Below are 25421 nucleotides of genomic sequence, written 5' to 3' on the forward strand. Positions count from 1 at the left end.
ATTTTATGTATTTGTACAATGTTGTATTTCTTTCAGCACTTTTATCAGAAGGGACTTAAAATATGTACATTTAACCATGAGGATATAAACCAAGACCACAGTACAACGGTTCTATTTGAAATCTGTTGTGCTTTATACACAACACAAAACATTCTTTAACAGTGCGTTTTTTCTCTTCATAGATGAAGAACTGCAGCACCTGATGTCCTCAGCAGCAACATGGTGGAGATCTGATTTGATACACTTTAGATAAGAACCCAGAGTTTTATATTTCTGCTTTGCCATAAGAGACAGAACATGGTCATCACAGCTGTGTCCTTCAGGCTCGTCTGTCCCTAATAAAATGATAGGAAACATGAGAGTGATCGTCATTATTGTAGAGGAAGAGTTACATATGAACAAAGTGTGTAATCTTATTTTCTGTGGATATTCAACTGTGTATTTGAATATGCTTTTGGATTAAAACGTGCACTACCATGACAATGAATGTTTTTAATGGAGCTATTTCACATTAAAAGTATTGCATTATAATTTAATACATTATGTATTATGTGCAATACTTTGATTGTTTTTAAGTAATGAAATCAGGTCTGTACCTGGAGTCAGTGTTCAGTCTGGTTGGATTCAAGTTGTGTGTCAAGTTGGACCTTCTAGAGGAACATGAAACCAATACACAGATATGTAAAGTCATACATGGGCCAGGTTAAGTAATTAACAGACTTTTACATGGTAAAAATAAAATATTAATTCAAAGTTAATCAGATCATAATCATTTCAGATTAGGAAATAGGTAGTGCATATAAGCCTACAACTCTGTATGACACTGTCTGTTCTAGTAAAGTTACAAGGCTATGACTTACTCATATTTAACAAAAGAATTCAGTGAAGTCTGTCTGAGATTAACGATTTAAATACTGAAGGTGGGAGACACGGTTATTTTTCACTGTAACACGTGACAAGACATCAACACCGTGACTCTGAATAAAGAGCCTTAAAAGACGTAGTGCTCCTTTGAACAGCTGCTCTTACAATGTGTAGCAAGTGCTAAATCTCCATTAGTATAATAGTAACAAAAATCACCCTTTACATAATTGAACATATATTTTCCATGTGAACCCCTTTAACACAGTTCAATTCAGGAGCAAAATATAATTTATACAGTATTTATTAGAGCTAGTATTAGTAAACAGATCAAACAAATGCAGTACAACACATCACACGTGCACCAGCATGCAGTCTCAATGTCGCTACGGAATTGACTCTGCAAAGTCAGTCCACAGTGTCTCTTTTGCTTATCATCACAGTCAGTCAGTCAGTCAGAAGTGTCCGTTTAACTTATGTAGCAGTTGAGAGATGCTTCGTTGGAGCTAGCAGGAGCTAGCTCATGGCCAGTGCTGCTGTTGAGAGCGGCAGAGTTCACACTGGAAAAGACACGACGGGAGAGGGGAAAAAAGCTTTGAGAGCGTCCCACACTCTAACCTGCTGAGCGAACAACGTCCACAGTGACTCCGCCGCCGTCCTCTCATCCAGACTCGCCAACCGTTCTCCGGTTCTTCGTGATACACAGCTCCGCAGCTTGTGACGTTGTAACTTTTTTCAGAGTCTCATGAGGCGTTCACTTGCAGCTGTGTTAAATGCAGCTTCGTTTGTCATGGCGAGTTGAAGAAGTCTGCTGCAAAGCTATGAATAATCCGCATGATGAAAACTCACAGCAATGTTATGCCTACATTATCAATATATTGAGACCCATGTGACACAGTTTGACATGGTTTAGCAAAGTGAATGAGGAGAAATACATCCAAGTGTGAGACGTAACAAACCGAAAGCGGTCTCATGCTGCGTTCATGGTAACTCTGTTAAAATGGGTTTCATTGGTCATGGTGAGCTGATGAACTTTGATTCCACGCCATTAACAATCCGCATGATGAAAAGTCACAGTAATGTTATGCCTACATTATCAATATCTTGAGACCAATTTGACACAGTTTGACATGGTTTAGCAAAGTGGCTGGGGGGAAATACATCAAAGAGTAAGATGACCAAAACAAGACATTTCCTGATGCCACCAGGGGGTGCTTTCCTTTTAAGTCATGATTTTTAGGTAGATGTCTTCCGGTCGCGACTCTTGTCTTATATGTGTAGTTTGGAGTCGATTGGACAAAATATGTCTAAGTTACAGAAGCTCGCTTATATTGGCGTTTAGTCGAACTTTGAGACCTCACCACGGTCACACGGTATGATGAAAAGTTTAAATATTGATAACTTTAGATCTTCATCTTGTTTTGTAGAGTCTCATCTAATTTTTAAGTTGATCTGATGAAAGCTGTCTGAGTAGTACATAAAAACATAACACGTACCAAAAACAAGACATTTCCTGTTGCCACCAGGGGGCGCTGTGATTGTAAGTCACAATTTCTGCACCGATGTCTTCTGGTGGCGAATCTTGTCGTATGTGTCTAGTTTGGACTCAATTGGACAAAATATGTCTGAAATATGGAAGCTTGTGTTTTGATGGCGTTTCATCAAACTTTAACGCCACACCACGGTCAGACGGTTTTGCTAAAACGTAATCCTTCAATAACTTTAGATCTCCAATTTGTTGTGATGACGATCGTCTAAATTTGAAGTTGATCTGATGAAAGCTGTACGACAAGTACATCAAAGAAAAAATATTGAATATGACCAAAATGGCCACTAAAGTCAAACTGCCGGGCTTCCTGTTGCGTTATTCATAATGCACTGATGGACTTTTTTTGTGCATCTAGTCATGATACACAATAGTCTATGTTTTTTTTGAGGATCGGTGAATGCTAAATGAGGGGCTTTTCCGTAGGTGGCGCTCTTGAGCCATTTTGCCACGCCCTTTTCAAAATGCTCCAGAATACGTAATTTTACGCCGCCTTCGAATTTGCTGCAAACTCCTACAACTTTTTGAGCACATTAAAGCCCTCAAAAAGCCAATGAGTTTAAACAGAGAAAAATAATAATAATAATAATAATAATAATAATCATTTCAATTTCAATAGGGCCTCCCACCGATTTCGGTGCTCGGGCCCTAATAATAATCATTTCAATTTCAATAGGGCCTCCCACCGATTTCGGTGCTCGGGGCCTAATAATAATAATAATAATAATAATCATTTCAATAGGGCCTCCCACCGATTTCGGTGCTCGGGCCCTAATAATAATAATAATAATCATTTCAATTTCTATAGGGCCTCCCACCGATTTCGGTGCTCGGGCCCTAATAATAATAATAATCATTTCAATTTCAATAGGGCCTCCCACCGATTTCGGTGCTCGGGCCCTAATAATAATAATAATCATTTCAATTTCAATAGGGCCTCCCACCGATTTCGGTGCTCGGGCCCTAACTAGGGCTACGTTGTAGCACTAACGGGCCCGAGCACAGGCAATTTCAAGTCTGTTGCGGACGGGGAAGAGAGAGCGATTGATGACCAAGCGCACGTCTCTGCCTTGCGTGCGTTTTAAGCTCTGCAGCAACAATAAACGCTTCACTTCCTGTAGCCAGCAGGTGGCGCTAGGATTTGAAGTCATGGTGTCTTTGTAGATGTCATCAGGTCGCGACTCTTGTCTTACATGTCTAGTTTGGAGTTGATTGGACCAAATATGTCCAAGATACAGACGCTTGTGTTTTGATGGCGTGTGATCAGACTTTGACTCCACGCCATGGTCAGAGTTTGGTGTTTTCCTATTTTGTACAACAGGTAAAAATAGCTGTATATATATATATATATATATATATATATAACTTGATAACCTGTGTTATCAAATATGTTGTGCAGCACCAGACAGCTTTAAATTGGGGGAAGAGTGGAGGAAATAGTAAAGGTTGCCTACCCCTGCCTTAGGTGACACAATTTGTGCCTTGGTCAAACCATGATCCTACACTGCCCTCTAGTGACTTAATATTGCGGTACAAGTAGGTGTGCCGGCAATATAAAGCTACTAGAGGTCAGTATAAGACCATGAAACACAGACAAGTCTTTTCATTTTGCACATCAAGCTTTTAAACCTCACCACGGTCACACGGATTGATGAAAAGTTTAAATTTTGATAACTTAAGATCTTCATCATGTTTTGTAGAGTCTAATTTTTAAGTAGCACTAACGGGCCCGAGCACGGGCGATCTGAAGTCTGTTGCGGTTGGTGAAGGAAGAGCGTTCGATGACCAAGCGCTCGTCTCCGTGTTACATGCGTTTGGGCACTGCAGCAAGGATAAATGCCTCACTTTCTGTAGCCAGCAGGTGGTGCTATCGTTTTAAATCATGGTGTCTTTGTAGATGTCATAAGGTCGCGACTCTTGTCTTACATGTCTGGTTTGGACTGGATTGGACCAAGTATGTCCAAGATACAGAAGCTCATGTTTTAATGGCGTGTAATCAAACTTTGACGTCACGCCGCGGTCACACCGTGAGACAAGAAATCAATCTTTTAATAACTTTTCATCTTCATCTTGTTGTGATGACACTCAACTAAATTTCACGTTGATCTGTTGAAAGCTCTAGAACAAGTACATCAAAGTAAAAGTGTGGAATATGGCCAAAATGGCTACCAAATCCAAAATGGCGGGCTTCCTGTGTGGTTTAGCATATCTGTCCAAGAGACTTATTTCTTTGTCATGAAAAGACACATGTCCCTATCGATTTTTGTAGATGTAGACCAATCGTAGTGCCGGGGCTGCCCTTTAGGGGGCGCTAGTCAGTTATTTTGACACGCCCATTCCTTAAAACTATCTGTATATCTTCAGGGGTGGGCTGTTGATACACACATGTAGTTTGAGGGAGCTGGACCCATGAACACAGAAGTTACAGCAATTTTGTGTGTCATGGCGAGTTGAACTTTGATGACACGCCATTAATAATCCGCATGATGAAAAGTCACAGTAATCGTAAGCCTACATTATCAATGTCTTGAGACCCATTAGACACAGTTTGACATGGTTTCACAAAGTGGATGAGGAGAAATACATCCAAGTGTAAAATTTACCAAAAACAAGACATTTCCTGCTGCCACCAGGAGGCGCTGTGATTTTAAGTCAAAATATCTTGTAGATATCTTCAGGTCGCGACTCTTGTCTTACATGTCTAGTTTGGAGTCGATGGGACCAAATATGTCTGAGATACAGAAGCTCGTGTTTTGATGGCGTTTCATCAAACTTTAAGGCCACACCACAGTCAAAAAGTTGTTTCTTTGATAACTTTAGATCTCATCTTGTTGTGATGACCCTCAACTAAATTTCACGTTGATCTGATGAAAGCTCTACAACAAGTACATCAAAGTAAAAGTGTGGAATATGGCTAAAATGGCTACCAAATTCAAAATGGCGGGCTTCTTGTCTTACATGTGTAGTTTGGAGTCGATTGGACCAAATACAGTTGCAATCAGAAATATTCAACCCCCCCAAAGATTTTAAGGATTTATCAATTAAAGTAGACAGAATCTTGTTCTTTGATCAAGATTCTGCTTCGGATGCCTTCTTTATGAGTGATACAGAAAATCAACACGGAAAATGCATGATGTAGTATTTGTGTGTAGCAGTATATTTTGTTAAGATAGCCATGTCACAATTATTCAACCCCTATATAATATTGTTGTTTTTAAAGCTGTCTGACAGTTTTTTTTGTCCTAAAGTTGAGTTGAAACATTATTAAGCCTTTGGGAACTCTATACTGATCCTTCATTTGCTTCAGCTGTGATGCATATATAAACCCTACCCATGAAGGTATTCAAGGTGAGTTGCAATCATGGGAAAGACAAAAGAGCTTACACAAAAGCTGAGAGAGGAGATCATTTCATCACACCTGAAAGGCCTTTGGTAGAAGAAGAATTCCCCAAAAAATTATATTCCAAGAGACACAATTGGGAACATTATAAGGAAGTTTACAACTGATGGAGCAGCTTCAAACATGCCTGGCCGTGGAAGAAAGCCCAACATCTCATCAAGGATCCTCAGCAACTTGGTCAGAACAACTCAGATAAACCCCTGTGTGACTGCAAGACACCTATAGGATGAGCTGATGAAGGCTGGTACAAGTGCTGCAGTGGCAACTATAAGACATGCACTGAATAATAAAGACCTTCATGGCCGGCTCCAAGACACACTCAGCAACATCAAAAGTCGACTAGAATATGCCAGGAGGAATTTGGATAAGCCTACAGAGTTTTGTGTGACAGTTCTATGGACTGATGAAACCAAACTGGAACTGTTTGGACGTATGGACCAGCGGTATGTCTGGCGTGTGAAAGGACAGGCTTAAGACCAGAAGAATACCATCCCCACAGTCCAGCATGGAGGTTGGTCAATGATGATGTTGGGCTGTTTTTCTGCGGCATGGACTAGCAATCTTTATTGTGCACATGGCATCATGGATTCACAGAAATACCAGGCCAATTTAAAGAGGAATGTGATGCCTTCTGTTGAAAAATTAAACCTTGGTGATCATTGGACTTTCCAGCAAGACAATGATCCAAAGCAAAATCTCCAAGTCCACCAAAGCTTGGTTGAGAAAAAGATCCTGGAACGTCCTGGAGTGGCATTCACAGTCACCAGATTCAAATTTGATTGAAAATCTTTGGTGGGATTTAAAGAAGGCCTTTGCAGCATGGAAGCCATCAAACATCACTGCTCTAGAGGCTTTTGCACGTGAAAAATGGGCAAAAATTCCAATCGAGAGGTGTAAGAAGCTTGTCCGCACTTACCGAAAACATTTTTTAGAAGTTATAAAAGCTAGAGGATGCGCCACAAAGTACTGAAGCTTGGGGGTTGAATAATACTGCACATGGACATGTGTTGAAAGAGTAACATTTTTCATTTGAACTTCAAAGTTAAGTCAACTTCTAAAATACGCATCAATAAATATCTTTTGTTGTTTGATGAGGTTTTTTTGTCATTTATTGTCATTATCTGTCATCCACATCACTATAATGTCTATTGAGGTGAGGGGGTTGAATATTTCTGATTGCAACTGTATGTCTGAGATGGAGAAGCTCGTGTTCTGATGGCGTTTCATCAAACTTTGACGCCATGCCACGGTCAGACGTTATGACGAAAAGTTGATCTTTCAATGACTTTTGTTCTCCATTTTAAGTTGATATGGTGAAAACTCTACGAGAAGTACATCAAAGTAAAAATATGGAATATGACCAAAATGGCCACTTAATCCAAAATGGCGGGCTTCCTGTTAATTTTTTCATAATGGTCCATAAGGCTTTTTTGTGCATCTGGTCATGATACACAACTGGCTTGATTTCCGTGAGGATCAGTGAATGCTAAATGAGGGATTTTTCCGTAGATGGCGCTGTTGAGCCATTTTGCCACGCCCATTTCCAAATCCAGAATACGTAAATTTAAACCACTTTCTAATTTACTGCAAACTTTTACAACTTTTTGAGCATGTTTAAAATTTCTTAGAATAATCCTTTCAATTTCAATAGGGCATCCCACCGGAGGTGCTCGGGCCCTAATAAAAATCCTTACAATTTCAATAGAGCCTCTCACCATTCGGTGCTCAGGCCCTAATAAAAATCCTTACAAATTCAATAGGGCGATTTCGGTGCTCGGGCCCTTATTATTGTAACACAGAATAGAAATCCTTAAAAAAGTCTGGGATATTGAAATTTACTATTGAAAAAATTATAATTAAAAACAGAAAATATATTCTTGTTATTCATTTTGTGCCTAATGTTCTTAGTTGACTCCTCGTTCTTAATTTTGTGCCTGATCATTTCTCGCTGCATTAATACGAATTTCTCCTGTTAATCTCAGCCTGAGCTACACCTCGATCTCTTTAAACATACTCACCCATCATCTGATCCCGAGCACAGTATCCCCTCTCTGAGTGGAGACCAGCGGACGTGGAATACTTTAGCTAAGTGACCACTGAAGACCTTCAGAGGCTGATCAGAGCTTGTAGCCAAGTAGTACACTCTGACATTTTTATCCTCGCAGCCTGTTGCGATCATGTCCCTGCAGAGAGAAAGAGAAAGAGAAGGAATAGGGCGGAGGATAAGTGACAAACTGGGGCCACTTAAGCAGAGGACGCAGCATTTTTACTGCCCTTGAAACATCTGCATCAAGGCCTCCGTAAAACTAAGCTTCCTTGACGTGAGTCTCTCTCTCTATCTCTCTCTTTCATAAAAGTCCCATGACATAAATAAATGTGGCATTATGAAATAAAAATCCCATGAAATAAACAAAATGTGGAATTTTGAACTAACTGTACAATAAAATAAATATATGTGGCATTATGTAATGAAAGTCACACAAAATAAATATGTGTTTTGAGACCTTGTATTTGTGAACTATATTTCTTTTTACATGTGCAGCCAAAGCCTACAACCCCATGTTTCTTTCTTGGAGCACCGGGTTCACAGCGTTTATCCACAGAGGATAATACAACTCACTGTACTTCTCCACTCTAATTATTAATAGAATGTCATCCATCTTCAAGAACTTCTCCGGTGTTTGCTCCGTTCGATGTCGGGTGGACGTTTTCTCCACTCAAGTCTATGTGGAGAATACGTAGCCCCCCCCTCCCTCCTCTCTTTTTATTTATATGACTGCTTGTGTGGCTGTAGTGGATCGACAGATGGGGAGATTTAATAATTTGTTTGGTCAAATTGGTAAAATTATAACTCAAGGACAACAGAAGGGGAATAAAAACTATGACATGCATATTTGATAATTTATATCATATAAAATATGACATCAATATCGTTTAAATCCATTTTTCAGTGTGTTTCATGGTGCGATACGCAATGGAAAAGTTTACTCAACGCCAAAACCATCGCTGCACGGCGCGAGGCACCCTTGGCGCGGCCCGGTGTGAACCGCACAAAGGTTGAACACGGGAGGGGAGGCGCTTGGCTTTCCTGCCGTGGCGAGGCGCTTCGGCGTCGCTTCCGGTGTGAACCCGGCGTAAGAGAGACACAGGAGAGCCTCCAGAACTCAGTCTCCCAGAGTGCTTCAACTTCACACCTAGGTGTTAAAACTGCCCAGAACACAATTTTGCCAACCTCTACACTGTCAAGGACACCGTATCCTTCAACTTTGCAAACTACCTATATGGTAATTTGGTTATAGTTATTAATTTAATTGTAAATCCGGTTCGAAATTTGTAGTTAGTTCTTACATGAGACTTAATTTCCGTTCCTTTGAAGGCTGGTGCCCCGAGGTAACTTTACTCAATGATAATATTTAAAAAATAATCCCATGAAGTCCCATGAAATAATAAAATATGGCATTATGAAATCAAATCAAAATGAAATATAAGTACCTTATAAGTAAGGAAATGTATTATTTTGAAAAACATTATCTTGAAATAAATAATTGTATTTATTTATTTATTTAAGCAAATGGATTCAGTTATATATTTATGTTATGCTATATGTATATATTTATTCCCATATATTTATTATCTCAGGGTTTATTTCATAGCAATATTTATTTATTTATTACCTATCTATCCATTTGTTGACTATTTATTTATTTTTCCAGTAGATAAAGGCTGGATCAGATTGAAATGGAATAAAATTATGATTAGAACAAATTGGAAAATAAAAAAAACAGGAGAGCTGAATGAGGCCTTGCTGCGTATAATTACAGTTGCAAACACTTGGGTGTATCAGGCAGATGTCTCAGCTTAAGTATTTGCTTATTAGCTAGATAGGGGGTTCCCGAATTTTTAATGACAAGTACCCCAATATACCATAAGCCTCTGGTGGTGACCCCCCAGTTTCAATTTTTTTTTTTTTCCTTGTGTGTCTCTTACTTGATTTCCTGCCTTTATCATGTTTTCTCTCCCTTGTGATCGTATGCACCTGTTGTCCTAATTTGTTTCCACGTGTTCAATCATCCCTGCTTCCCTTGTGTGTATAAGTCTCTGTGATTCCTTTTGTCTGGGTCAGTTCTGGTGTTTCACTTGTTCCACACCAGTTGTGTGTTTCAGCTTTTTCTAGTTTACTCATGTTTCTGTGGGTTTTGATTCATTTTTTTTGGCTTTTTTTAGCTATTATAGGAACTTTTTCACTTGAACCAGGTTAAAAACAGTTTGTATGGAAGAACAGCAACCCTTGTTTTTGATTTCTTGTCGGAAATGGAGGTTTAATGTTGTGGAGATGGGGTGCAGGTCAGCCTACAGGGCATAGGCTGGGTTTACACAGCCTGGCTCAGTAATGCCTGAAGCCAGGCCAGGAAGGTCCACTATAACACTAGAAATATCCTGCAATTGTGCTTTATGTTTTTGTTAAGTGTTGTATTTCAAGTCTTACTATATGCCACATATATTATTCAAATAGGTGAAATGAGTAAAGTAGTAATTACTAGGTGGGCCATATGTAGCTAACAGCAACGTGAGGTGAGATGACATAGTGATTTAGGTCTTACTTGTTGTTCTGGCTCCAGTCACAGCCAAACACAGCAGCAGGATGCTTGTACTTATGGAGGATTTTGCCATCTATGGTCCGAATAATACTGTTGTTAAAACAATTAAAAAAAACATTTATGACGAGGGATAAATAGATAGAATACATGAAATAATCTCTCTGATAAAAGAACAAACTCTTAACAGAGCATAAAAAGAGCACTTACCAGAATCCATCTCCACTACAGGTAGCAATCCTCTTAGAATCCTTATGGCTCCATGATATACAGAATATACCATTCTTACCATGCTGCAGGATGATAGAGAGGTCGTCAATTCACACCACATCTTACTAGTAGTTTCTCAAAGAATCGAATAATGTTTGAGAGGAGGTTGTCTACAGCTGCACCTAAACTCGATTTGAAGTACTGTTGCAATAAATGTGGAGACAGCAGCCATTTTTACTGGTTAATTGTTGAAGTTAATTTTATACATAAATTTTGCACTGAAAGTTTAAGTAACCTCATTAAAGCGAGTGATGATCTTTCCTTTCCTGACATCCCAGATAAACGCTCCGTTACGAGACGTCGCCCCTGCAATGCAATTCAGGTCGCCTTCAAAACACACACACACACAAAATCAAAGAGAAAGATCAATAACTTTCTGGGACTACAATTTTTTTGTATCCGTAATGAAATTTGTGTAGGGATGTTGTCTAATGAACATGATCATCTAAAGTCATTTGCTTTTATTTTCCAATTTAAATCTTCAACACAAAAAAATTGTGTGCATGCACTTACAAATGTTCGATTGTTTGTGTGGAGTTTATATACCTGGAGCCCAGGACAGAGAGTAGACAACTCCCTCATTGCCAGGAGAGGTGTTAACAGCTGTTAGTGTGTTTGTGTCCCAGATTTTAATAGTTCCATCAAAACTAGCCGTGGCCAGCAGGTTGGAATCATCTGGCTTGAATTTACAATCAAAGATGGTTTCTGCATGACCCTGAAAACGATACGACAACAGAGAACAATAAATCATGTGCTAAGAACATGGACAAATATTTGTTCATCTGTCTTGCATACGCATGTGTAAGCTGTAGAAATTACAGTACAAAGGATTTTTCAAAAATACCAGGTCTCTAAGGAAGTCCCACTTTTTGGCACCCATATCATACAGTCCCACTCCTCCATCCATGAAGCAGCACACAGCATGGCCAGGAGGCAGGGAGAAGGAACAGTTCTGTGACAGGGTCGGGGGAGGCACTGCCTCACTGGTAGAACTGGTGTGCTGACTTTTACTGGGGGAACAGGAACTTGGAGCTGTAGTGTGAGTAGAGAGTGAATTAAGTCAAAGAAAAATATCTAGTGTGTTATAAAATAACATCATTTTCATATTTCTTAAAATTCACTCTCATCCTTATATAACAGACAGCTGGAATTATCACATGAAGCCTGAGTGTTTGAATGACTGCCCAGACAGTGCACATATGATAAAAAGTAAGTGATGCTCATACACAGCTGTTTTCACAAAGCACTGAAACACACATTTACTCTAGACCAAAATACTAAGACAAACAGAAAGAAACTCAAACATAATAAACATCCAAAGCAGATTGTAACACTTTTAACTTCTGAACAACAGTCGGACTGCATATCCAACAAGTTTTACTCTAAATATTACCTTTCTTGGCGAGAGGGGAGTTGAGGACATGCAAAGCATGAAACCCAGTCTTTTTCAGTTTAAAGCTGTCCAGTGGAGTGGAGCGAGACACGTTCCACACCCTCAGTACTCCAACCTGAGAGTCTAACATACAAAGATGGCTAGAATGAGGTGTGTGGTGTCATCTTGTGATAAACACATTGAGGCAGATGGGAAATGAGAGCATACACATATCCAATATAAACATGTAGCACCTTTACCTCCGGTGATAAACATGCCTGGCGCAGAGGGAACCCAGGCCAGACACTGAACTGATGCAGCCGCTGAAGGGAAGCAAAAGGACGTGATACAATTCAAGGCCTCACTGTCGACCAGCCTTATACCGTTGTGGAGGTTAGACACTGTAAGAGAAAAAACTAAATTCAAGATTCAAGATTCAAGAGTTTATTGTCATATGCACAACAATTACATTAAGCAATCGCCTGCAAGTAAAATAAAATAAAATAGAATATACAAATTTAGAAATAGAAATAAAATATACATATCTAAAATAGATATAAACAACTCTAGAAAAACAGAAAAACACTAGTGCAAGTGATTAGAATAGGGAAAAATGAAATGTGCAAATATGCTAATGTGCAGAGATGGTGGAATTATGACAGATTGGAGGAGTTTAAAAGTCTTATGGCCTGGGGGATGAAACTTTCTCTGAGCCTGGTGGTGCGGGCCCGGATGCTGCAGTACCGTTGGCCAGACGGCAGCAGGCAGAACAATTTATGGCTGGGGTGATAGGGTATTTGATGATCTGGTTGGTCTTCATCCTAAACCGCTTGGTCATGAAACTCAGTGACCTAGGCATCAACGTTTCCCTCTGCAACTGGATACTGGACTTCTATCCCAGAGACCCCAGTCTGTTAGGTTAGAGAACCACATCTCCTCAACCCTCATCCTGAACCCTGGCATGCCACAGGCTGAGTCCTCTCCTCTACTCCCTCTTCATCTATGACTGCACACCTGTACATGGTTCTAATACCATTGTCAAGTTGCAGACGATACAACGGTGAATGGCCTCATCAGCAACAACGATGAGTCAGCCTACAAAGAGGTCCAGCATCTGGCGGAGTGGTGAGTCAACAACAACCTGGCTTTCAAACCAAGAAGACCAAAGAGCTCATTGTGGACTTCAGGAAGAAAGGTGGCACACACACCCCCATCCATATCAACAGGACGTAGGTTGAGTGTGTCACCAGCTTCAAGTTCCTAGGTGTCCACATCTCTGAGGACCTCTCTTGGACCCTCAACACATTAACCCTGGTCAAGAAATCAAACCAGCGTCTCTTCTTCCTGAGGAGACTGAATAAGGCCCATCTGTCTCCTCAGATTCTGGTGAATTTCTACCGCTGCACCATCTAGAGCATCCTCACCAACTGCATCTCAGTGTGGTATGGCAGCTGCTCTGTTGCGGACGGGAAATCACTGCTGAGGGTGGTGAAAACTGCCCAACGCATCACCGGCTCCTCACTCCCCACCATTGTAGCTGTCCAGAGCAAGAGATGTCTGCGGAGAGCGCGCAGCATCGTTAAGGACAGCTCACACCCCAGCCACAGATTGTTTGAACTCCTCCCTACAGGGTCCTCCATTCCGGACCCGCAGGTTCAGGAACAGCTTCATCCCTGCGGCTTTCACCCTACTGAACTCTGCACCACAGTGATAGCAGACATCAGCAGACTTAATGATGGTTTTGGAGCTGTGAACAGGGGGTATAGGAGAGAACTGAGCATGCAGCCCTGGGGGGCACCGGTGTTGAGAGTCAGGGTGGAGGATGTAGTGCTGCCTATCCGCACCGCCTGTGGTCTGCCTGTCAGGAAGTTCAGAATCCAATCACGGAGGGTAATGTTAACCCCATGGTCTCTGAGCTTGGTGACGAGCTTCAGCGGCACGATGGTATTGAATGCTGAACTGTAGTCAATGAACAGCATTCTCACAAATGTGTCCCTCTGGTCCATGTTGGAGAGGGCAGTGTGAAGGGTGAGGGAGATGGCATCTGCAGTCGACCTATTTGGCTTGTAGGCAAACTGAAGAGGGTCTAAACAATCAAATAAAACTACATTGATGTTGTTCTATTCAATGTGTCTGTAATACTATTCAAAGTATTACACTTTATCAAAAGAGTGATTATTTTGTCAAACCTAGCAAGTAGTCAGTTGACAAAGGGTCCCATTCCAGAGCACTAACTGGATCCTCTTCATCTGTGCCCTCTAATGACTCTGGACGTAACACATGCTTTTGGCTTTTAATCCCTAGAGAAGACAGAGGTCAACAGGTTAAAGAAGATGTACGTTTACAGGTACAGAAGTGTAGGTGGACAGTTTACATTATGGTTAAGCTTAGTTTTTAAGACAGGTGTATGTGTGAGTTTGGGTGTTAATGAATGAGATGAGAAAGAAACAACTTTAGTCTTTACCTGGCTGAAAAATTGACAAACTTCCGTCTGTGTGTCCAAACACCAGTTTGCCCTTCTTTTTTGGGTGCCATCTGAAGAGACAGATATCCGACAGGAAGGAGTGAGCTTCTTTATGCACTGTTAGCCCAGGGTCAGGACCTCCATACACCCAGATATATAACGGACCACGCTGGGAGACAAAGGCCACTCCATCAGCTGAGTTCCAGCACCAACTGACTGATGTGGGGACCCCTAGGAATGCAAGTGAGAGACACTGTCAACTTTACAGATGGAAGATATTGCAAAAATCTGCTCTTAAACATTTCACAGGTACAATAAATCCTATGTCAACCATCCATCTACCTTTAGTGTTGTCCAGTCTTGCAACAGCCTTTTGTTCTGCAACATTCCATACGATGAGCAGGTTATCAGCAGAGGCCGATGCAAAGAGATCAGAGTTGTCATAACACCAGCTGATAGCTGTTATAGTCTTCTTGTGTTCTGACATGATGGAGCTCAGTTTATATTCATTGTACTGCTGGTCCAACTATAACAGACAGATTGAGAATGACGAGGAATAAAGGGGGAAATAAACAGAAATAAATCAGCAAAAGATTTTATCCTGGAAAGTGTTTCAAAGTAGTTCTCTGGTGAAACATTTCTGCAATAGTAAATACTGCCGACAGATTCAATTCTGTCCAGTACTGTAGACACTTCAAACAAAACGAAGAAATTAAGAAAAAAACATTATATGGGAGAAATAGTTGACAAATGATTTATGTGATACGTCATCCAGGCTGGTTAGCCCAAGGTTCTCTGCAGTAAATGTGAAGTAATTCAGGTACAGAAAACAAACAATAATGATGGTTTGATTGAAAAAAACATGCTTTAATTACGTTCAAGTAAATGTTCTGTAAGGAAATGTAACATGTGAACGTGACATAATCATGTTTATTTCCCCTTTGATTGATCATGATTGAAACTCTAACATTGTAACCTTGATCATGCTGTTTCCTGTTCTACTGAATGAATGTTGGCCTGATTACTATAGACACGTTAACGTAATTAGTCAAAACACGGTAACCTAATGATTTTATGTGCTACTGAATGAAATGACCAGATTGCCTCTACTAGGCATTGTTTGTATTCATGTGATTTGTTTATTTGTTTATTTAGAAGGATCCCCATTAGCTCTACCCTAAGACAGAGCTACTTTTAGTGGGGTCCACATTCAAGACATAGATACAGATATCAAACATTTTAAAACAAACATTAAATACCAATATCAAACATTTAAAACATACGTTACATTATAAATATATGTTACATTATAGATATCAAAAGTTAATATACATAAAAATAGTGATCATATAATATTACAGATATCTAAAATAAATTTAGTGGTTATGCAATATTACCTTTGTCAAGATATAAAACACTGATATATACAATTCCATAGAAGCGAAAACTGCAAACCATGTAAGAGAATACTACTCCTTTATGTACAGTACCTCACCATCTAGTGTCACAAGTATGCTGTACCCAAGTGTTTCATTATTTGCTTTTTGAACATACATTTACGTTTCAGGTTAATACTTTCTGTTGGTAGTAGGTTCCATGAAGTGCAGCAGCCATCCTGTCTTCAACTTTTAGCCAGTGGATACAGGCATGCATACTATGTATGCTGGTTCTGTAAGGATACTGTAGAGCAAAGCGTGCAGCCTTGTTCTGTACCAGCTGTAATCTATTCAGGTCTTTCTTGGTGGCATTTGCCCATACTATCTGGCAATAATCCAGCTGTGACAGAACAAGAGAGTTAACTACCAGTATTTTTAGATCAGGTGTAAGATGATTTCTGCATCGTCTGACTACAGTTAGTGCTTTGCCCCTTTTATTGACTATAGTGTCAATATGCTTTGACCAGGACAGTTTATCATCTAGGGTGACTCCTAATAGCTTGTTTACTTTTACTTGTGTGATGGATGTTCCATCTATGCACAGTCTAAGCTCTGGCTCTGCTCTAAGAGAATGATTAGACCCGAAGATGATGCTTTTTGTTTTAGCTAAGTTGAGAACCATCTTGTTGTCAAGGACCCACTTTCCAATGGAACTTGGCTCCTTGTTTAGGATGACTGTCAGTTCTTCTGCTGTTTTTGCTGATGCATGTACAGTAGTGTTATCTGCGTACATACTTAAATTTGCACTTGTTAATACTTGAAGTAAATCATTAGTGAAGATAGAGTACATTAGTGGGCCTAGACAGCTTCCCTGTGGTATTCCACTTTCCACCAGCACACTGTCCGAGTGACTTCCATTAAAGAAGACTCTTTGTGATCTATTTCATAGATAACTTCCCATCCAGGAAGCTGCAGATGGTTTAAAGCCATAGCACACCAGTTTTTTCAGAAGAAGCTTATGTTCAAGGAGATCAAATGCTGCTGTAAAATCCAGAAGGACTGCTCCACATAGCATTTTGTTGTCTAGTTCTCTGTACCAGTCATCTGACATTTGCATCAGTGCTGAGCATGTGGAATGTCCCTTTCTGTAAGTATGCTGGTACTTTGTGAACAGATTATTTACTGAGAAGTATTCCTGTATTTGATCAAATACAGCCAACCAGGTCACTAAACTCAAACTGGCAAAGTTTGTCCTTCATAGAGTCTTGGATGTTGACCATGGTTGAACTGTTGTCAGCCCTCTGTGATGATTCTTTCCTTAATGTATTTACCTTGCCTCTGAAAATTGTTTTCAAGTGATCTGCAATTTTTTTGGTTTTGTGATAAAAGTACCCCCACTTTCAATTAATGTAGGTTGTGGAGAGGTGTTTCTTCCCATTATACAATTAAGCATAGTCCAAAACTTTTTGGGGTCATTCTTTGTCCTGATTAATTGCAATACATAATATTGTTTCTTTTTCCTTTGATTGAGTTTTGTAACCTGATTTCTCAGTTTACAGTAGTTTTCTCTGTCCTTAGTACAGCCACTGTTCAGTGCCTTTTCCTTGGCCTGACCAACTCTGACGGGGGGGATCCCGAGGCGTTCCCAGGCCAGTGTTGAGATATAATCTCTCCACCTAGTCCTGGGTCTTCCCCGAGGTCTCCTCCCCACTGGACGTGCCTGAAACACCTCCCAAGGAAGGCGCCCAGTGGGCATCCTTACCAGATGCCCGAACCACCTCAGCTGACTCCTTTCTAAGTGAAGGAGCAGCGGCTCTAATCCGAGTTCCTCACGGATGGCTGAGCTTCTCACCCTATCCCTAAGGGAGACGCCAGCCACCCTTCTGAGAAAACTCATCTCGGCCGCTTGTACCCGTGATCTCGTCCTTTCGGTCATCACCCAGCCCTCATGACCATAGGTGAGGATAGGAACGAAGATCGACCGGTAGATCGAGAGCTTTGCCTTGCGGCTCAGCTCTCTTTTCGTTACAACGGTGCGGTAAAGCGAACGCAATACCGCCCCCGCTGCTCCGATTCTCCGGCCAATCTCACGCTCCATAGTACCCTCACTCGCGAACAAGACCCCAAGGTACTTGAACTCCTTCACTTGGGCTAAGGACTCATTTCCTACCCGGAGTAAGCAATCCATCGTTTCCTGCTAAGAGTCATGGCCTCAGATTTAGAGGTGCTGATCCTCATCCCAGCCGCTTCACACTCGGCCACCAGCCGATCCAGTGAGTGCTGAAGGTCACAGGCCGATGATCCAATGAGGACCACGTCATCTGCAAAAAGCAGTGACGAGATCCTCAGACCACCGAACTGCAACCCCTCCCCACCCCGACTACGCCTCGATATCCTGTCCATGTATATCACAAACAGGATTGGTGACAAGGCGCAGCCCTGGCGGAGACCAGCATCCACTGAGAACGAAACTGACTGGCTGCCGAGGACGCGAACACAGCTCTCGCTTTGGGAGTACAGGGATTGAATGGCCCTGAGGATAGACCCCCTTACCCCATACTCCCGCAGCACCTTGCTACCACTACAATATTGTGGTCACTATATCCTATTGAGACTGATACAGCCTTGGTATATAAATCATCTGCACTCAAATAAATGTGATCAATACAAGATGCTGTGTTGATGGCGTTGTTGTTTGTGCTTAGTCGTGTTGGTTGTGCAATCACTTGTTTCAAACAGCAGGCATCAGTTATGGTGGCCAGTTGGTTCTTTAAGGAACAGTTAGGCGATAGCCAGTCAATATTTATATCTCCACTGAAAACGATTTCCATATTCAATTCATACACCTTATCCAGCATCTCATCCATGGCTTCTAAGTAGTGTTGATCTGAACTTGGTGGACTGTAGCAGCAGCCCACCAAGATAGGTTTAATATGGGGCTGTCACGGTTTGTGGAAGGAGATGGACCCAGATGCAGAGATGTTTAACAAAAAACGTATTTAATGTAAAAGGAACTAAACTAAACTATAACTAACCAAAAACACAAGGAAGCTTACGAGAGGGGTTCAAAGTGAAGAGGCTCAGGGGATCAGGACAAGGACAAGGCAGGACAGGAACACAGAACAGCACCATGGATGACAGAGGGTAGATGAACAAACAATCCGACAAGGACAAAGGGAAAGACAGAGGCTTATATACACAGGGAAGGCAGGGGTAATTTGCCACAGGTGCAACACATGAGGAGTTAGACAGACAATCACCAAGACAGGAAGTGAAGACAGAAACAACCCACAAGGCACAGAATATACAAAATAAAACAGGAAACAGAAACCGAGTGCACACATGAAAACAACTTAAAAACACAAAACAGAGATCTAACAGTTTAACAGAAAACACTAAATCTAAACTGTCAGATCGTTACAGGTGGCCTGTAGCAGCAGCCCACCAAGATAGGTTTAATATTGGGCACGTTCACTTGAACCCATAGCAGCTCAATTTCGTCATACATAATATCCTCCCTAACTTTCACTGGAAGATGGTTTTGAACATAAAAAGCCACACCTCCCCCATATCTGTTTCTGTCCTTTCTATATAGATTATACCCTTGTATGCCCAAAGCCTCATCCTCAAAAGTGTCATCCAGATGGGTTTCTGATATCGCAAGTATGTTAATTGAGTTTAACACCAACAAGTCACTAATCACGTTGTGACGCTTGGATTGACCATCCAGAAAGTCTGTTTTGTTGTCTAATGCAGTCATACATTCTGCTAGCTTATCTATTTCAGTTTCATTTGTTATATGGTTCTGTGACAGACTAGCATTCATGGTTTTCAAGTCATCCACCTCCTCTTGTGTAAAGTGGAGACTAACCTTAAGCGCTTGTAGCTCTTTCAACATAGCATCCATTCTGGAGTTAGTAGTGTCCATCAAGGTGTGCACGCAGGCTTTGAAGTTGCCTTCCTGCTGTTCTAGCATTTCTTTATAGAAAGCTTTTAGTTTGTCAAGTAGTTCACGCACTTGTACCGGTGTTATGTACTGTGCATTGTCCTTATCTTTGTTCTTCCCCCCCCCAGCCATCTTGGAAGCTTGGCTGGTAGCCTGCTGGTAGCCTGCTGGTAGCCTGCTGGTAGCCTGGTGGTAGCCTGGTGGTAGCCTGGTGGTAGCCTGTAGCCTGACAGTTACCCCCCCGCCAGCCGACAATTAGCTGTCCATTAACCGTCCGTTAGTCCACAGTTAGCCCTCGGTTAGTCCTCCGTTGGTGCACTGTTAGCTCCCCGCTAGCTGGCGGTTAGCCCTCCACCAGCCCACAGTTATCCGTCCGTTAGCCCTCCGTTGGCGCACAGTTAGCTCCCCGCTAGCTGGCAGTTAGCCCTCCGCCAGCCCACAATTAGCTCACTGTTAGCCCTCCGTTAGCCCTCCGTTAGCCGGCTTTAACAGGGTGTGACATCCTCTGTCCTTAACCCTCAGCAAGAGTAAGGAAAAACTACTAAAAACCCTTTTAACAGGGTAAAAATACGTAGAAACCTCAGAGAGAGCCACATGTGAGGGATCCCTCTCCCAGAACGGACAGAAGTGCAATAGATGCCACGTGCGTGTAGGGCGGTGGAATCTGTTTGCGTGCAGGGCGGAGGAATCTGTTTGCTGGTAGCCTGTTCATCAATTTACACTTACTAAATTGATGATGAGATCTAAAATAACAATCCCCTCCCGAGTTGGAGGGGTGAGCCCAATGTATAAAAACAAACAAATGTTTCTCCTCTGAGTGCATATTACAAACTGAACTCTGTGGTATGCACCATGCTCGAGCATTAAGGTGAGAATACTGTAAGAGAAATTTGTGTCACGTTTCCTCGTTGGTAGTGGGATTGTAGAAATTGGCATGACAAATGTACCACACTTGTGTAAGAACAATGGTAGGATAATAAATTGATGAGATCCTTATCTTGATAGATCTATTTTAGTAAAGGGTATTTATTGACACAATAACTCATTCAACCGCAATGTCAAGATCAGTTTCTTTCCAACTAGGGACCTTAAATATAACTGCTATGTTTGTACAAAACAGGGCCTTAAAGAGGCAGGGGATGGAACGCTGGATCGATCTAAGTCTTCCTCAACTGCATGCCGAAGTGTCCCTCGGCAAGATAATCAACCCCTAATTGCCCCTCATAGAAAAGTGCTGAGATTAGACGCACTGTGTGAATGGGTGACTGGCACCAACCTGTACTGTAAAGAGCTTTGAGTTGTCATCAAGACTAGAAAAGCGCTATATAAATAGAGATCCATTTACCATAACATACTAAATCTTTTTCTACAAAACCAAGTTAATTACTACAATATAACATCAAATATAACTAAAGAACTGCAAAATTTGCAAAACATTTATTAACTATTTAAAAATATATACTTAAATCATCAAGTATTGTACTTAACAAACAATGTGAGCTTCAGTGAGTAGCTCTGTACCTCGGCTGCCAATAATGCACCATAGGGTGGATTCCAATCGCAATTCAATAATAACAAGAAGAAGCCTCCCAGCCGGCGCTGCTCGCATTTTCCCACATGAATCTCCGTGAAGTGCAGCCGTTCAGGATTATTGATGATGGCAACCCCGCTGGAAGACTTTCATAAGGGCCGTGCTGTGTGCACGTTATATTTTGAAAATGTTGTTTGCCGAACGTTCAGTGTTAAGCGTCACTTTGACGATAAGCACCAAAGAAGTTTCAAAGATCAGGCAGTCAAAGGAGAATCAATCAAACGTGCAGTTTCCAGGTATGTGAAGCAAGCCAGCTCTCTCAAAGTCTTTGCCACTGCCAAAAACCATGCAACTGAAGCAAGCTTTCGCATTGCTCACTGCATTTTGAAACATGGAAAGCCATTTACTGATGGCGAATACATAATGTAAGATTTCTTCGCTACCTCAGAGGTTCTGTTTGAAGGACTACCAAACAAAGAGACATTCAAATCAAGAACCAGAGACATCCCCATATCAGCATGAATTGTTGAGTGATGCAGCGAAGAAATTTCAGATAATGTCAGGGGGGACAGCTGGGACAAAAGATGCTGTGGTTTTTAGCATTGCACTTGATGAGAGACTGCGACGTGAACTACATACCATACTTAGCAGAAATGGCAAAATGCTGTGACTTAATTGTAAGGGAGGAGCTTTGCTGTTTAAAGCCAATGTCTGACGCAACAAAAGGTGAGGACTTAGCCAGGGTGCTTATCGAACATTTTGAGGAGCGAGGTATGGACATCGTTAAGATTTTTGTAGTAACAACAGAAGGCGACCCCGCCATGGTTGGGAGACCGAGGGGAGCAGTCAGATTGACAAAAGAAAAAGTCGGCCACCCCATCATGAAACTCCACTGCATAAAACACCAAGAAAAACGTTGTGCAAAGACGTCAAAGTCAGATCTTAATAAGGTAATGGCTACAGTGGTTAGGGTTATTAACATATAGTTAAGCGATCTTCACTGACGCACCGACAGTTCCAGTCACTGCTCAAGGACACAGACTAAGCGTACAGAGATATCTCTCTCCACTCAGCAGTTCGCTGGCTAAGCTGCGGAAGGTTTTGGAGCGGGTTGTTGGCTGCTTAGATGCCATCAATGCCTTCCTGGCTGAAAAGGGCCAAGACTACCCAGTACTTGAGGACGAGAAGTGGGTTGTGAAACTGATGTTTCTCACAGATATTAAGGGACATCTCAACAAGCTCAATCCCCGGCTGCAAGCCTTGTTTACTGACATTCGCCATGTCAGTAAACAAGGCGAATATACGGCCGACATCGGTGCACCACTAGAAAAAATTAAAGTAAACACACAGAAACTAACTAAAGCTGTGTTTACTATATACATGTATATGTGAGTGTGTATGTGTGTTTGTGTTAGTGTGTGTGTGTGTGTGTGGGTTGGTTTGTGTGTGTATGTGTGAGTGAGTGAGAAAGTGTGCTTTCAAAACGGCGGATGGCCACTATGAAGACAAAAGACCTCCTGGAGTGTTTACACGATATGGTGGAGGTCACATGTATATGGTAAGTTTGGGGAGATGTGTGTGTGAGGTATTGGTGTCAGTTTTGAGAAAGTTGTTAGTTGCATGCAAAGAAAGAGCCGGTGAAGAGCATAACATAAGTAGGGCTAATTTGTAGCACTGGCGGACCTGAGCACCCGAACGTTGCGGTCGGTGGAGAGAGCAATATATGACTAAGCGTACGTCTCCACGTTGCATGCGTTTTGCGCACTGCGGCAAGGATAAACACTTCACTTCCTGCGTCCGTCACGCGACGTCGATGCTTTCCTGCTCATTGCCTATTACGGTCCACGCTATCAATAGCATATCACACTGTGAACATTTTATGTAAATGGCATGATAGTTGTAAAACAGAGCTTACTTCATGTTGCCAGTAGGTGGCGCCATCACTATTATTTAGCACAGATATATAATTCTGTTCAAGTAGGCGCTCTGATGTAGCGTGAGCAATTTTGTGTCAATCGGACAATGTTACCACAACGTAATTTTCACACTGATCAGTAGGATGACCCTGAACTAATATGTATATATGGAGCTGTTCAGGTCACAATTGTGATCATAGGTCAGTAGTTTGGAGCCGGTTGGATAATGCAGAGTGGATTAACAGAGTACTTCCTGTGGCGAATCCAGTAGGTGGCGCTATGAAATTGAGGAAATATTGACACATAGAACTGTTCAAGCTTGGACTCTAATCATGTGACAGAAGTTTGGTAGTGATAGGACAATGCACAGTAGAGTTATGACGACATTGTGTCGTTTGGCGAAGGTTGATCCTTCACCGCACCTCAGTGTTTACAAAGTTTGAGGCAATTTCACTATTCCGAATCCAATGACTTGACTGAGCTCTTTTGAGCTGTATATTGTAGGCAGCCAGGAGCAGTTCATTAAAGTATAAAACATGTCACTTACTGTTGCCACCAGGGGGCACTGTGATTTCAAGTCATAATTTATTTGTAGATGTCATCATCTTATCTTACGTGTCTACTTTGGATTCGATTGGACAATGTATGTTCGAGATACAGAGCCTCGTGTTTTGATAGCATTTAATCAAACTTTGACGCCACGCCACGGTCACTAGGCCTTAAAACCATATGAATAACTTCAGGGGGGGCTGTTGATACACATATGTAGATTGAGTGAGATAGAGCCATGAACACTGAAGTTACAGCAATTGATGAACTTCAATGCCACGCCATCAATATGGCGTTTGACGAAAAGTCACAGTAATCTTATTCCTACATTATCAATGTCTTGAGACCCATTTAATACATTTTGACATGGTTTAGGTCAGTGGATTTGGAGGAATACATCCAAGTGTTAGACATGCAAAAAGCAAGACATTTCCTGCTGCCATCAAGGGGCACTGAGATTTTCATTCAAGATTTCTGTATAGAAAGTCGAGACTCTTGTCGTACATGTCTAGTTTGGACTCCATTGGACCAAAAATGTCCAAGATAAAGAGGCTTGTGTTTTGATGGCGTGTAATCAAACTTTGAAGCCACACCATGGTCACACGGTGTGACGAAAAATCAAGCTTTCAATAACTTTAGATCTCCATCTTGTTATGAAGACAGGCAAGTGTGTGGAATATGGCCAAAATGGCCACTAAATCCAAGATGGCAGGCTTCCTGTTGCGTTTTTCATAATGCCCCTTGAGACTTTTTTGTTTGTCTGGTCGTGATTCACGAAGGCGACAATGTTTGTGAAGATCGGTCAAAGAGAAACCTAGGGGCTGCATTCAAGGGGGCGCTGTTGAGCCATTTTGCCACACCTATTTCAAATTACTCCAGAATACGTAAATTTCTCTGACTTTTTAATTTCCTGCAAAGTTTGTTAAGAAATTTAGCATGTTAAAGCCCTCAAAAAGCCAATTCATTTGGCAGAGAATAATAAGAAGAAGAATCCTTACAGTTTAAATAGGGCCTCTCACCACTCGGTGATCGGGCCCTAAAAATTCTTACAATTTCAATAGGGCCTCCAACCGAGCACCGAGGAGGAATACATCCAAATGTAAAACATGCAAAAAACAAGACATTTCCTGCTGCCACCAGGGGGCACTGTGATTTAAGTCACGATTTCTGTAAAGATGTCTTCAGGTCGCGACTCTTGTCTTACATGTCTAGTTTGGACTCGATTGGGCCAAAATCAGATACAGAAGCTCGTGTTTTGATGGCATGTAATCAAACTTTGACGGCACACCACGGTCACACAGTGTGACGAAAAATCTATATTTGAGTAAGTTGTCATCACACTCAACAAAATTTTGAGTTGATCTGATGAAAGCCCTACGACAAGTACATCCACAAAATCCTTGCCTTGACCCTGACATACCCAATAACTACAGACTATAGACTCTCTAATCTTCCCTTTCTGTAGAAAATACTGGAACGGACTGTCGCCTCCCAACTCAAAACTCACCTGACTCCAATCAACTATACATACCATTTCAATCCGGATTCCGATCTCATCACAGCACAGAAACCACCCTAATCAAAGAAACAAACAA

General features: G+C 41.5%; 1 protein-coding gene across 3 annotated transcripts in view; it reads right to left on the reverse strand.

Annotated features, from left to right (window-relative positions):
* Positions 1-25421, reverse strand: part of wdr17 (WD repeat domain 17) — a 67238-nt gene that overhangs the window by 28040 nt on the left and 13777 nt on the right. For 2 of the 3 annotated variants that reach the window (XR_009920771.1, XM_062388715.1), the window contains exons 3-13: positions 14851-15034; positions 14509-14739; positions 14234-14344; positions 12305-12445; positions 12066-12188; positions 11517-11704; positions 11219-11387; positions 10908-10999; positions 10613-10695; positions 10409-10495; positions 7826-7990 (exon numbers count right to left, since the gene is read on the reverse strand). Coding sequence is in view for 2 of the 3 variants with exons in the window: in XM_062388715.1 (XP_062244699.1) it covers positions 7826-7990; positions 10409-10495; positions 10613-10695; positions 10908-10999; positions 11219-11387; positions 11517-11704; positions 12066-12188; positions 12305-12445; positions 14234-14344; positions 14509-14739; positions 14851-15034 (1574 nt within the window). In the remaining variant the exon portion in view is untranslated. The remainder of the gene's footprint in view (positions 1-7825; positions 7991-10408; positions 10496-10612; positions 10696-10907; positions 11000-11218; positions 11388-11516; positions 11705-12065; positions 12189-12304; positions 12446-14233; positions 14345-14508; positions 14740-14850; positions 15035-25421) is intronic. The other variant, XM_062388716.1, reaches the window with a different exon arrangement.

The sequence above is a fragment of the Platichthys flesus genome, chromosome 5 (genome assembly GCF_949316205.1).
Source record: "Platichthys flesus chromosome 5, fPlaFle2.1, whole genome shotgun sequence".
NCBI classification, from domain to species: Eukaryota; Metazoa; Chordata; class Actinopteri; order Pleuronectiformes; family Pleuronectidae; genus Platichthys; species Platichthys flesus.